The sequence below is a fragment of the Lepidochelys kempii genome, chromosome 6 (assembly GCF_965140265.1).
Source record: "Lepidochelys kempii isolate rLepKem1 chromosome 6, rLepKem1.hap2, whole genome shotgun sequence".
Taxonomy (NCBI): domain Eukaryota; kingdom Metazoa; phylum Chordata; order Testudines; family Cheloniidae; genus Lepidochelys; species Lepidochelys kempii.
In genome coordinates this window covers 35757416-35772417 of record NC_133261.1, presented here as the reverse complement: position 1 = coordinate 35772417, position 15002 = coordinate 35757416, and the positions used below count along the sequence as shown (strand labels likewise).

The 15002-nt window shown below is 43.4% G+C and overlaps 1 protein-coding gene across 5 annotated transcripts in view; it reads right to left on the bottom strand.

The window, feature by feature from the left end:
* ZNF143 (zinc finger protein 143) overlaps window positions 1-15002 on the bottom strand; it is a 71912-nt gene that overhangs the window by 14528 nt on the left and 42382 nt on the right. For 4 of the 5 annotated variants that reach the window (XM_073347543.1, XM_073347542.1, XM_073347545.1 and 1 more), the window contains 2 exons: window positions 6834-7013; window positions 1309-1536 (listed from right to left, as the gene is read on the bottom strand). In XM_073347543.1, coding sequence (XP_073203644.1) covers window positions 1309-1536; window positions 6834-7013 — 408 coding nt within the window. The remainder of the gene's footprint in view (window positions 1-1308; window positions 1537-6833; window positions 7014-15002) is intronic. The other variant, XM_073347546.1, reaches the window with a different exon arrangement.

Genomic DNA, 15002 nt, shown 5'->3' with positions numbered 1-15002 from the left:
AATAATGCATATAAATCCTGTGCATTGAAAAGAAAATAGACATTTTGGTATTTAAGGCATATTTACTTAGTTTATAAGCAAAGAGAATATTAAAAAGGGTGACAAACAATACTGTGATTCATTTAATTAAACATTAACCTTTACATACTAAGGTTTGATGTAAACACAGTCGGCAGCCCATTAAAAAAAGTATTCATTAACGAACACACAACCTCAGAGAAGCAGAGTGGCATCATTGTGTGAGGAATGATATAACAGCATATTATCTTAACAAATGTTTAACCTTGGCAAATAGAAATCTTCCATTCTAATCTTTCCTTTGTAAGTAGCAATCAGAATGCGGCAATTTACTTAAGAGGGGTTTCACGTCAGTCTCCCATATACAAATAGTAAAACTGCTTTTCCAGTCAGGATAGATCACTTATTTACATCTACCCTGTATCCAACCCCAACACCAGCTAAAATAAGAATGTAAAAAATTATGTTTGTTTTCTTGCAATAAGAAAATGCATTTTTTCACACTCGAATCAGTCTGACTTTTTACTCTGACTGGATTTAAAGTGTCTAAAGTACCGTAAAGACCGTTTTCTAGATAGTGCTCCTACATACAGAAAAACTGCTTGGCAACAGTAAATGGACATCTTGTATGGGCTGTGCTGGGGGCAGATCCATAGAGAATAGCACTGTTGGCATTCTCAACAGCCCCACTACCCATAGGGCAGACCAGAAAGGCTGTTGTAACTTTAGGGCAGACCACTGGTCTCAGGAGTAGCTCAAAATCAAGAGGGTGCAAAGATAGTGTGAAGCCACTTTTTTCCCTCCCTTCTCCAGCACTGCGCCTTTAAGATTACAGCACAGACTCTCATGCATGGTGTTTTATATACTTAGAAGAATCCTTTAGGATGTAATATAAACATTTTGTCCATCCTCAGGCCTGCTTCAATATGATATTCATAGATGGTGTGATCTAGTGGTTAGAGCACAGAAAGGCTGTTTCTGTTTTATTCTCAGCTCTGCCACTGACTTGTTTTATGACCAAGTCAATTACTCTCTCAGTGCCTGTTTACTTATCTACCTACTGTGCCTCACACAGGTATTTTGAGGTTTACTTAGTGTTTGTAAAGCACTTTAGTACTCTCAGATAAAAGATGTTAGTTAGTGCAAAGCATTAATGAAGAAAATATCACACCTGTCTTTTAATTCCCCTGACTCTGTGGAATACTGATAGTCATAGGTGTGTGCTGGATGCAATCTTTTATTTTGCTACTATGGGAGGAAGATCAGAGACTAGGAACACCAAACACAAACCTGGAGGCGGCTCAAAGAAAGCTTCCTGCTCTTCTTCAATTGGCTCTGTGTCATTGTGCGCTGTTCGCTTGTGCATAGCAAGTGTGGAAATCTGCTTGTATGTTTTCCCACAGTGATTGCAGTTGTATGGTTTGGAATGAGTATGTACAACATGGTGTTTGTATAAACTGGAATATTCTGTGAAACGTTTGTCACAGCCAGGAACCGTGCAGACATAGGGCTTCTCACCTGTAGGGAAAGACAAAAGGGATTAAGAAAATTATAACCAGGATATGCAGGAAAACCCTGACAATAAATATCCTGCCACTTTCACAGATATTTAATGGCACAATTTTACTACCACCCAGGTCAGTCAGGCATTCTCCAGCTTCCTTCCGTAATGCAGCAACAATGGTCACAATGCAATGCATGACTGTCCTCTTTAATACCAATGTGCTGCCACAATAAGCTGGCCTTACCAGACGATCTGAGGAGGCCATTCAGATCAAGAAGGACTATGCATGCTGGATCTCCTACTTTTCATGTGCCAGATATTCATACTAAAGATGAGGGCAGCTGCAATCTGCTCCACTATATGAAAACAACATATGGCCCTCCAAGCTCCTGGCAAGATGCCAGTACAGCCCTCCGTTTGGCACAGTACTCACAATTCTGCCCTAACTCTTTACATTAGCTGCCCTTCTGACTTCATAGGAAGATCTACACTTATCCTCGAAGATTAAATGTTATTTGGTCTGGTAAGTTAGAGTTCCAAACCTCAGTCTCTTTAGCTCTACAGAAATTTTATGGGATTTATATATTAAAATGATTAAGGCTAAATAGAAATGACATTCTTCACGTAAAATCAATATAACACAAACTCAAACCCAAAAACCAGTTCACGTAGTATACAAAATCTTCAACTCCAAGAGATTTATTCATCCCTGCTAACAATGAAAAACAGGAGGATACAAAAAATGATGGCTACAGGGCTGTAGGACCCTGCACATGGATGCAGTGTTACTTCTGCTGATTCATCCTAGCAGCTAGACCAAGTGGATCCTGTTAGGTCCAGAAGAGGAGGTTACTCACCTGTGCAGTAACTGACGTTCTTCAAGATGAGTGTCCCTGTGGTTGCTCCACTCCAGGTGTTGGTGGGCCCCTGCGCCTTCGCTCCAAGATTTTTACAGCAGTACTTACATGGGCCGCACATGTGCAGTGCCTACTTAATTTGCTGACTGTCTCTCAATAGCCCGTGCGCGGCCCAGGCTCCTCAGTTCCTTTTCTACAACGGAGGCAGCTCCAAACTCTGAAGTAGAGGGGAGGAGGGTGGGTAGTGGAGCACCCAGCGACACTCATCTTGAAGAATGTCAGTTACTGCACAGGTGAGTAACCTCCTCTTCTTCGAGAGATGCCCCTGAGCTCCACTCCAGGTGGCTGAAAAGCAGTATCTCTTAAGGAGGTAGGGACTTCGGATCTGGTAAGAAAGCTGTAGACAGAACAGCTCGGCCCATTTGAATGTTGGTCTGGGGACCCTGAGTAAGAGTATAATGTTAAGCAAAGGTATGCTCTGAAGTCCAGGTGGCGGCTTTGCAAATATCTGTGAGGGGATTGTTACATAAGAATGCCACAGACATTGGCACAGATCTGGTGGAATGTGCTCTAACAGAAGTTGGAGGATTCATCTTCTTTAGTTTGTAGCATAACAGTCTGCTATCCAATTGAATATTCTCTGGGTAGAGATGGATTTACCTGTGGATCGTTCTGCAATTGAAATGAAAAGTTTAGGGGAAGCCCTAAAGGGCTTAGTCTTATCGAAATAAAAGGACAATGATCTGCACATGTCGAGTGTGTGCATTGCTGATTCAAAAGTGTTTGCATGCAATTTAGGAAAGAAAGTGGATAGACTGATAGGTTCATTGAGGTGGAAGAAGGAATGCACCTTTGGGAGAATTTACGATGCGTTTGGAGCGTGACTTTGTCCTTAAAAAATACAGTGTACGGTGGATCAGCTATAAGCGCTCCAAGTTCTCTACACATCTGGCAGATGTAATGGCAAATAAAAATGCAGTTTTCATGGACAGATGTAGGCGGGAGCACATTGCAAGAGGCTCAAATGGATGGCGCATCACGGATGTGAGGACCAAGTGCAGGTCCCAGGGTTGAGTGGGTGGTCTAATGTCCGGCTATAGCGTCTGGAGACCCTTGAGGAACCGCTTTGTGATGGGGTGGGTAAAGTAAGTAGTGTCTCCAGTCTTATTGTGAAACGCCGTAATTGCTGCTAAATGTACCTTTATGGAGCTAAAGGAGAGCCCAGATAGTTTAAGTTCTAAAAGACAGTCTAGCATTAGTGAAAGAGGGGTGGAAGCACGAGCTGTTTGCTTGGTGGAGCACCGGTGAGTGAACCTCGTCCATTTATGGAGATAGCAGAACAAAATCCACACATACCACCTATGTAACAGTACTCTTTGTACCTGTTCAGAGCAGTCTAGTTCCTCATTAGAGAACCACTGAGGAGCCATGCTTTGAGGTGCAGCATTGTTACGCTGGCGTGGTGTAGTTGACCCCTGTGTTGTGGTAATAGGTTGGGGGGGGGGGGGGAAGGAGTGGAATCGGCAGACAAACCGACATCTCGTTAAAAATAGGTACGTAGGGCCACCTAGGGGCTATTAGTATGACCCCGGCCCTCTCCGCTTGTATTTTTTGTAATACCCTGTGAAGAAGTGGTATCAGGGAGAATGCGTATAGGAAATTGTCACTCCATTTGATGATGAATGCGTCTCCCCGAGTGCTTTCCCAGGCCCACTCTGGAATAGAATTCCGGGCATTTCTTGTTGGTTGTGGTTGCAAAGTACAAATCCAGGTTTTCTCACCCTCCGCGCTCCCCCCACCCCCACAAACTCACTCTCCTGCTGGTAATAGCCCATCCAAAGTGACCACTCTCTTCACAATGTGTATGATAATCAAGGTGGGCCATTTCCTGCACAAATCCAGGTTCTCTCACCCCCCTCCAAAAACCACACACACAAACTCAATCTCCTGCTGGTAATAGCTTATCCAAAGTGACCACTCTCCCTACAATGTGCATGATAATCAAGGTGGGCCATTTCCAGCATAAATCCAGGATTACCAGCAGGAGAGTGAGTTTGTGTGGGGGGGGCGGAGGGTGAGAAAACCTGGATTTGTACTGGAAATGGCCCAACTTGATGATCACTTTAGATAAGCTATTACCAGCAGGACAGTGGTGTGGGAGGGGGTATTGTTTCATGGTCTCTGTGTGTATATAATGTCTACTGCAGTTTCCACGGTATGCATCCGATGAAGTGAGCTGTAGCTCACGAAAGCTCATGCTCAAATAAATTGGTTAGTCTCTAAGGTGCCACAAGTACTCCTTTTCTTTTGAAGAAGTCCTGAAAATGAGTAAAATTATCTGCTGTTGTTGGGGGTGGGGGCATAATAGCCCTTGTCCGGTGAGGTGGAAGAATTATTATTATTTAGGAGAGGATTCAGGTGCCTCCTTGTCTGCGTGCACCATTGCCGGTTGCTCCCATCCATCCATCACAGAAGCGTGCATGAGTACAGGAGGAGATCTAGTGTCACCTCTGCATGGGCTGTGCCGGCTACTGTGGTGCCTGCTGTAGGACCCCCATGGGTTCCAGTAATGCCATCGTCTGAGGAAGGGCATGGGTGGTCCCATCCACAGGTGTCCATACCAGGGTGGTAAGACCCTAGAATATGAGGACCTCAGTCTCCTTAGTCCTATGCTAGCAGGGGTGTGAATGAGAGTGGAATGTTGTGGTGAAAAAAACTCCCTCCACTTCATCATCCTTATCACTAGAAAAGTGAGAGGAAACAAGGGACAGCTGTCAGTGCCATGCTGACGGTTCCAGTGAGAGATTGTTACCAAGTAACAGGGAATCTGGAGTTGGCGAAATTAGCAAATCGCTGGAATGAATAAATTGTGGTGCAGAGGTAGAAGGCGCCGGAATATATTGTGCTGGATGCAGCGGCGGTGCCGCACGGTCGGCCAGTGCCGATTGGTGCGGCGCCATACGCGGAGTCATAGGTGGGTGAGGTGTCGGCGCTGGGACAGCAACTGTACTTCTGTGTGGCACGGGCAGCCTCAGCTGAGTTGGCACCAAGTCCTTTGCAGTGCTGTGCGGTGCCGTATTAGAAGAGGCAGGCAACTTTAAGCCCATAGCCTTGGCACCGGAACGGTGCATACCAGCAGCAGCTGGGGTACATACGGTGCCAGAGATCCCCGGAGTATTGTACGTGCTGAGCCGTGTTCGGCACTGACGAGACAGACCTGGTAGGAGACCATTTGGATGCTGGCTGGTCTCTGTGAGGTGATGAAGCTGGCCAGTTTTTTGTTGTTTTCTTGTCCTTAGTGGACTTAGGAGGGCTGTGTCTCGAGTAGGACTCTTGATCTGCGTCAAAGGCAGGTCTGAGGGACTTCATTAGAATTAACTTGAGCCTCAGGTCTCTATCCTTCAGTAAAGCCTTCAGTTTACTGAAGTGGGCCAATTTTGGGGGGATGTGGGACTCCCCCAAACAGCAAACACATTGAAAATGGCCATGAGAGATAGGGATGGCCTCTCTGCACATAGTGCATCTCTTAAAACCTGGCGAGCCCGGCTCAGTATAAACTGTCTAACTGACAGAAAAAACTGGGAAGGAATTTTTTTATTTTATTTTTTTTAAGAGAAGAAGGGAGAAATGTAACTTATCTGACTAAAAAAAGCTAGGTAAACTGTATAAACAACTAACTATCTTAAGCGAAAAATAATTGAGTGAGACTGCTGAGCTCCATCTCAGGCCACAGATGGTAGAGAAGGAACTGAGGAGCCCGGGCCGCGTACACGCTATTGAGGTGCAGTTGGCGCATGAGGTAGGCACCGCGCGTGCGGGGCCCGCGTGAGTGCTGCTGTAAAAATCTCCGAGTGAAGGCGCAGAGGTGCACCAATACCTGGAGTGGAGCACCCGCAGGGACATCTCTCGAAGAGCAGCAGAAGATTTTGATTCTTTCCACAAGGGAGAGGGAACTAAGGGCAGGGACAGAGAACCCCAAGAGAGAAAAATTCTAGGAACAGCCAACATCAGGCTGAGGTTTGTGCTTTACATTACTTAGCAATAAAGGTGAAACTTGGGGACTAAGGGTTTGATCCAAAGCCTTTTAAAGTCTTTCCATTGTCTTGAAATGGCTTTGGATTAGGCCCTAGGTACAACTGTGTTGAGAGCAGGATGAAAAAGTCACACCTCCTCTTAAGCAGAAGTTTGATCATTTGGTGGTGTCTCCTAGGGCGAACAAGTCAATCCAGGGGTCCCCCATTGATGGAATAATGGCTCCATGATAGACCCTACAGTGACCATTTGTGGCTGGTCAAAGGAGAGAAAAGGGTTAAATATAATATCAAAACCATGACATATCACTATAAAAAACTTTCTACGCCAGTTCTGATGTGCAGCAACAACTGGTCCACCAAGGAGAAAATCACAGCAGCTAAAAAGGAAATTGCTCTTCAAACAAAATGTCACTCACGTACCTGTATGTATTCTCACATGGTTCTTGTAATTGGTTGCACTGGCAAATGCTCTCCCACATCCTGGTTCTGTACAGTAATAGGGTCTTTCACCAGTATGTGTCCTGATGTGAACTTTTCTAATATTGGATGTTGTGAATGACCTTCCACAGCCTTCAAAGGGACATTTGAATGGTCTTTCACCTGGAACAAATATAGAAATGTATATAGGTAAAGTTATAAACCACTACAAAAATAAGTAGCTGGATTGAGATTAAATTTAGGATTCTGAAGTGCCTGATTAATGATTTTTCGTGCATTTCTTAGATCATATTTTAGCCCAGTCTTACTGTGAAAGAAAACCTCACATAGAAAACATTTCAAGACAGATCAACTGGTGCAAGAAAAGAACGGTTACTTCCCGTTCAGTAACTGTGGTTTTTCAAGATACTGTAATCAGGGTGGATCCCGCTATTGGTTCACACGTGCCTTATGCATGCAGAGCTGGAATTTCTTTGAACAACAGTGTCCTTTGGGACAATGCATATATCCTGTGCCACCTCATGTTCCCATACAAGGGCATAAAGGGCAGGAGAGCCATCAGCCTCTATCAGTTCCCCCACAATTCAAAGCCAATGTTGCGGAGGACTCTGAAAACCAGGGATGTAAGGTAAGTTATGGGATCCACACTGACTACAACATCTCAAAGAGCCACAATTACTGTAGGTATTCGTTTTAGAGAATGTGTCAGTGTCCTCTGGATGGTGGGAATGAGGAGTTCCAGTTACATTAGTCGAACAATGACTGTAGCACTGCCTCCTGAACTTGGCATCTGCCCTGGCTGCCATGTCAAGGCAATAATGTTTAACAACAAAACAAAACAGTGGGTTGCTCCACATTGCAGCCATACAGATCTCAGAAACTGGAATGTTCCTGAAGTAGGTGGTAGATTCAGGCTATGCCCTAGAGCAGTAGTTCTCAAACAGGGGTCCGGAGCCTCGAGCAGGTTTCAGGTGGGCCTCCAAGCAGGGCCAACATTAGACGTACTGAGGCCCAGGGGAGAAAGCCTAAGTCTCACTGCATGGGGCTGAAGCCCAGGTCCCTGAGGCCTGCCACCCAGGGCTGAAGATGAAGCCTGAGCAATGTCGTTTCATGGGGGCCCCTTGGATTGGGGCCCCAGGCAATTGTTCAGTTACAACCCCCTAATGCCGCCCTGTCTTTTATATGTAGAAAACCAGTTATTGTGGCACAGGTGGGCCGTGGAATTTTTACAGCATGTTGGGAAGACCTCAGAAAGAGAAAGGTTGAGAACCGCTGCCCTAGTGGAATGTGCATCAGTAGGCCTGCCAACCAGTTGACAGCAAGTGGAAATACACTTTGAAATCCACTTGGAGATTCTCTGTGATCAGATGGTTTGGCCCTTAAATGGGCTGGAAATGGCCACTAAGAGGTGGGAAGACAGCTGGGAAGTATTGGTCTTTTAACGCCCTGGCAACATCCAGAATGTGGCTTCAGGAAGAAGACTAGCAAGGCAATTGATTGGTTCAGGTGAAGGATTGAGACTACCTTAAGGATAAACCTGGGATGTGGTCTCAACACCACCTTGTCCCTACAGAATGATGTGTAGGCCACACAACCCATGAGGGCTTGGAGGCTCTCTGACTCTCTGGGGTTGAAGTGATGGCAACCAGAAAGACCACCCTGATGGCACGGTGTACTGAGTAATCCAACAGTGGTAAAAGGGTGGTTTTGTGAGTTGCAGGAGGATGACAGAGATTCCACAAAGGAGTAGGGTCTCTAACTGGAGGGTAGGCATGAAGGAGGCCTTTAAGGAATTTCAATACCTTTGGATGCGAGAAGATAGACTGTGATTTTACCAAGGTGTACATACTGATATTGCTGGTAGGTGGACTTTGAAAGAGTTAAATGTCCAGCCTGTTTTAGTAGCTATGTATAGTCAAGGAACTTTGGTATCTGTACCTCTACTGGGTCCATATTATTTTAGAATACCCATAAGGAAAATCTTTTCCATTAGGTGGAAGTAAATCTTCCTGGTACAAGGTTTCGTGCTTTGGATGAGAATTTTCTTAACCTTCAGAGACCAGTCTCTTGTCAGTAGCGCTCACCCAGCCAATATCCAAGCCATCACTGCAACCACTGCAGATCTGTGTGCAAGTTCTGATCTTGATTCTAAGATATTATGTCCAGACAGGCTCAGAGGAATGGGGAGGCTACATGGACATCTGTATCTTGTTTGACAGCCAAAACTGCCTTAGCCAGTCAGGGGCTATCAGGATGACAGCAAATTTGTCTCACCTGATCTTGGATATTATCCTGGGGATTAGGGGAATCAGTGGAAAAGCATATAGCATCCCTCAAGACCACCAAAAGGAAGAAAAAGCAGCTGTAATGAGCCAAGACTCTCACCTTCTCTTAAGCAGAAGTTTGGTCATTTGGTGTTGTCTTCTGTGTCAAACCAGTTTATTGCGGGGGTCCCCCATTGATGGAATAATGGCACCATGATAGACCCTACAGTGACCATTTGTGGCTGGTCACTGCATGCCTGGTTAAGAAATCTGCCAGATCATTGCCGACCCTGGGTAGGTATATAGCAAGAAAGGTAATCTTGTGTTGGGGACACAACATTCAGCGTCAGATGGCTTCCTGGCAGAAATGGGATGATCAGGCACCTCATTGTTTGGTATGTATATAGTGCATAGTGGACATGTTGTCAGTTAGGATTTGCATTGTGGTGTTCTGCAGAACAGGCAGGAATGCTCTACAGGCTAGTCTGATAGTTCTCAGCTCCAGGACATTCATATATAAAATTTACGTCACCCAGAGACCATGTCCCTTGCACCTTCAAATGGCTCAGGTGGGCACCCAGGCTGTTCCTGCAGTGTATGTGGCAAGTGTCAGCTGGGAACCCCTTTCCACATGTTCACTGGGTCTTAGCACCAAGGGATCTCTTGTAGGACCTGAGGCAGGACAGTGGCCCTCCTGTTCATGTGATGCCTGGAGAGGGAGTACATGGACCTCAGCCACCGTTATAATGTTGGCGGTGAAGACTGGCAACAGTGTCATCTACATGCACACAAACCTGTGGCCAAAGAGTCCCAGACATGTGTGCACCACCATTTGGGGGTTCGATTTTAGGTTGTTTGCCACCCACTGGAGAGACTGGAATTGGTCTTCTGGTAGGCAGGCTCTGGCTGATGTGGAACTGATCAAAGCACCTATAAACTCTATCATCTGCGATGGTGCAAGGGATGATTTCTTCACAAGGAGTCTTAATTGAGAGAGCAGGGAAAAGATGTATCCCAAAGTTGTTGCAATCCCCTGTTGGGAACGGACTCTGATGAGCCAATCATCAAGGTACAGGTAGACATGGATTCCCTGCCTCCTTAAATGTGTTGCCACTACTGCAAAGTATTTCGTGAAGACTCTTACCGCAAAGAATCTGAAGGGGAGGATCCTCTCTGATTAATGGTTGGGCCTCACCATGTATCTTAGATTCTTTTGAGGGGCAGATGGATAGCTATATGGAAGTACACATACTGCAAGTACAGACCTCTGAACCAGTCTTGAGCTCAGAGAGATGGAGCGATGGAACCAATTGTTACTATGTTGGGCCTGAGGCAACAAATGTATTCACTGAATCCCCTCAATGGCATGAAGACCTCCTTTCTTCTTTGGAATGAGGAAATACTAGGAATAGAACTCTCTTCCCCTGAACTCTACTGATGTTTTGGTGGTGATACAGAGCATTGGCATTGCTCTGCCCGCAGATCCGATTCCTCCTGGTACTTTGGCATATGTGGTCTGGCAAGAGATGCTGATAGGTAAAGTGACCTCTTCCTCAAGTTTGGCAAAGACTGGCTGGTGGACCCCAGTAACCTTATTTAGGCCATGGAAGCATAACATACAAGTACAGTTTGTTCACCAGGTGCTGGCTAGTCCAGTGCCTTTCCTTATGAATCCGCGGTGGTGCAGGCCTGCAGGGAAAGCTGACAGACCTTTCCACGGTATTGACTAGTGACCACCCTGGAGAAGATTTGCTACTTGAAGATAGGGAGAACGTTTGCTCTGCCGATGGTGAGGAATAGATTTCCTCTGGTGTGTTGCCGAAGCGTATGGTTCTCTCATTCCAGAGTCTGACCTGGCACTAGCAGGTGCTTTGGCACCAATGACTGTTCCAGTTCTCCCCAAATTTATTCTATGTTTGACGTCAACACCAACGGGGGCACCACGGGAGCCAAGATCAGGGCTGGCAAGGTCTTTTGCACTTTAGGATACTCCTTCTCTCTAGCCCTTGAAACTGAACAAGGCCTGGTGGATTTCCCTCTGAAGGATTTGCAATGTCTGTCCTTATGTCCAAGGTCTACTTGGAGCAGTCCCTTTTGGTGTCCCATTCAGAGTCGTCCCTTTTGGGGTCAACAATGAAGATGTTAGTGCCCAATTCAATGTAAGGGATATTGGGATTGGCTTTAGTGCTAGTGCCTGGCCCTTTCTCAGCTCCATTTTCTCTGCATTGGTATTCAGTGTAGCTTGTCTGGTAGATAGGGTGCTGGATAAATACTGGCTTGTCCATTAGCAGGATACCTTGGAGCTCATCTCCTCAAGGTTCAAGGAGACCTTCACAGATCGTTCCAGAAGACTGAGTTTCAGCCTCACGTCTTGTGACTTATGCAACTCAGCAGAGAATGACAGGCACACTGAACCTCTGTCATTATGCGTGATTCTCCTAGACAGATAAGGCACTTATTTTTAAGGAAATTAGTCAATTGCAGGATGGACACGGCTTAAAGCCTGCAATTTTTGAGACTGCCAAATTAAGAATTAAGTACAGGGAGTACTTGGGAGGGGAGGAAGGAATCTAGCGGTTAGTAAATAATAGGCTTAAATTATCACTGCAGTCAAAAAATCAAGGTAATCAGAAGACTTCTGAAGATATTAGATATTATATTTAGAGAATCTTCAAGAAGGTTTAGCCAAAGCTAAAATTAGCAGGTCAGACACTGCCAGGTTCCATCTTTTTGCTATGGGTGGTAAGAAAGAACTGAGGGAGGATCGCAGCCACACTGCCCTTTATGCCCTCATATGAGGGCATGAGGAGGCACAGAGGGCATGCGTGGCCCCCGACAGACACTATTATTCAAAGAAACCCTGGTTTCTCACACACCTGGTGCATGAATACATAGAGTAGGATTCACACTGATACATACTTTAAGAATATAATTTTTCTATTATTAAGGACTGTATAAATGCATGATGACACAATGATGTGCAAATATTGTGAAAGACACAAAGACGACCAGCATTTTATAGAAATAAATTCATCAAAGGTGCTCACTTTATTTCATAAAATTAATTTTAACTTCTAATATGTAAACTTTTACATGCAGCATAAGCTGATTTTGAAGAGTTGTAGCACAAAGCAATTCATTCTCTTAGTCAATCATAATTAAAGCATTTAAAAATTGTGTTCTTTTTTATAATTATTTGGTATTTAATAACTAAAACTGTGTCCTAAATATTACAGGAAGGAAAGAAATAAATGTATACTAAAATATGTAAGAGGCTGGCAGTCTTTGCCTGAAACAGTCCACCCTGTCAGCAGGTGTTGGGAAAATAGTTAATTTGGTTCTGCTGAATTACTGAGGGAGGTGATTTGTAACCTCACCTATATTTAAAAGTGAGGATTTAGAATGTGGGCTGACCCCTAGAAGAAGCCAAGTCTGGGAGAAGGCTTGAGCAGAGTTTTATTTTGATTTTTACTGTCTTTGGTCCTGATCCTGTACTCATATCCACTTGGGTGGATCCAAATGACCACCAGGAGTCACAAAGGCCCAGGGGTCTTACCCAAGTGGATGAAAATTGCAGAATCAGGGCCTTTGTTAATAAAGTTAACATCTCACAAAGAGGTTAGGGTTTGATTGTACACATTTTTCCAAACATTCTTTTGATAAACAGTATACGGACAACATAATATCCTGCTGTAAGGATTGCAGAGAACTGCAGCTATGCCCTCAACAGTTAAATATTGATGTGTTTTGTGTCCATTTTACAAGATTTATTTGGAACTGTTTTATATTATTTTTTAACCAATATGGTACCACGACATTAACTATTTTAATTTATTTTTGTTATTATGGAGCTCCACTGGTGTGCCCAATAGATCCACATAAACCCCTAAGAAAATGTTTTTAACATTTTAGGGCTTGATCCTGCCATCTAAGTATTGTGGGTGTTCCAAGAAAATGAACCTTACATTTTTACGGAATCCTTCATTTTGAAACAACCAAAAATGCTTTATAAATTTAGCACCAAATCCTGCCAACCTTACTCAGCCACTGGGACTACTTGTGTAAAAAGGGACTTCTCGCATAAGGACTACAGACCTGGGTCCTTAAAATAAGTATACAAACTATAAGCATGGATAATCCATAACTAATGTGTAGCCACCTCAATGGGTAAATACAGTAGCTACGTAACAGCACATAGCACTAACTATACATCAGTTTAGAACAGGAAGTCAATAATGTTCTATTGAACAGGGGCGGTTTAGGTATGGAGAATTCAATTACTCTAGCATGTACCTGCACAGCAGAGAATGGGGTTCAGTCTTTCATTTGGAATATATATTTTTTGTATTTTTAATTAGAGACATACTACCAACTGCTTACTGGTATTTTTAAAAATTTGTTAGTATTTTCTTAAAATTGCTCTGCCTATAATCCTTCTCCATTTTACAACTAGCATCAAAGTGATAGATTTAGAATACAAAAATATTAGGATCTTTGGCCCTTAAAACACATGGAGTCTCTTCCACAGCTCATGATCATATTGGGAAAAAGTATTTCATGTAAATCCATTCTGTGGCTTGAACACAAACATCAGGAACATACTGAATTAACAAATCTTCTGCTGAGACTAGCTGAATCATTGTTACTAAATATTTAGCTGAAACTGGGGCAATCATATGGCCTTTCAACAAAATTCTCAAATTGTGTAAATATTTAGATTAAAGGTGCTTACCAATTTGTATAATTTATTCACAAGCTTTTAATGACTCCTACCCATTCAATGCTCTTTAACATGTAAATATGCATTTAGACAATTTAAAAAAAAACCAACACATTATCAAATGTAAGCGTATTATACAATTTGTACATTTATAAGCTTAAATTGACAAAGTGCCAAAAATGTTTTAGTGATTTTAGTGATTTAGATTTTTTTTAAATTAAAGCTTTTTCATAGTTAAAACTCTTTAATAAAAATAATTACTCTTCATGGGCAGAAACATCTTTTATCTTTTTAAAGATAAATATCCCTGACATTTTAGTTTACTTCTTCAAAATACCAAAGCAAATTCATTACAGACATGGCTGCCTTTATTATTTTTTTTAAACAAATCTATTTTGTGTAATAGAACTTCAAACATGGCACCTTAGAATAGGTTTCAAAGTGGTAGCCGTGTTAGTCTGTATCAGCAAAAACAACGAGGAGCCCTTGTGGCACCTTAGAAACTAACAAATTTATTCAGGCATAAGCTTTCATGGGATAAAACCCACTTCATCAGATGCATGGAGTGAAAAATACAGTAAGCAGTATATGTATTACAGCACGTAAAAAGATGGGAGTTGCCTTACCAAGTGGGGGGTTAGTGCTAATTCACCACTTCTCGTCAACTGTTGAGAATAGGCCACCTTCACCGGGATTGAATTGGCCTTGTTAGCACTGTCCCCCCACCCATCCCACCACTTGGTAAGGCAACTCCCATCTTTTCATGTGCTATAATATATATATACTCCTTATTGTATTTTTCACTCCATGTATCTGGTGAAGTGGGTTTTAGCCCACGAAAGCTTATGCCCAAATACATTTGTTAGTCTCTAAGGTGCCACAAGGACTCCTCGTTGTTTTTTCACCTTAGAATAGTAAATAGTTTCAAATTCATCCATGGTATAACTGCATCAAAAAATTACACATGAATGATAAATTCGACACCCCACATTTTCTAATTTACACTCATCTATCTTAATAACAGCTACATTGATTTGTTTTTTAAAATCATGCAATAAATTATTTATATTGGTAGCCTCCCCACATGCTCAGGAAAGGCTGGGGTGGGGGGAGGCAGGAAGGGAGGGGCAGGGATCATTATTGTAAGACAGAAATAAAAAAAGGAGC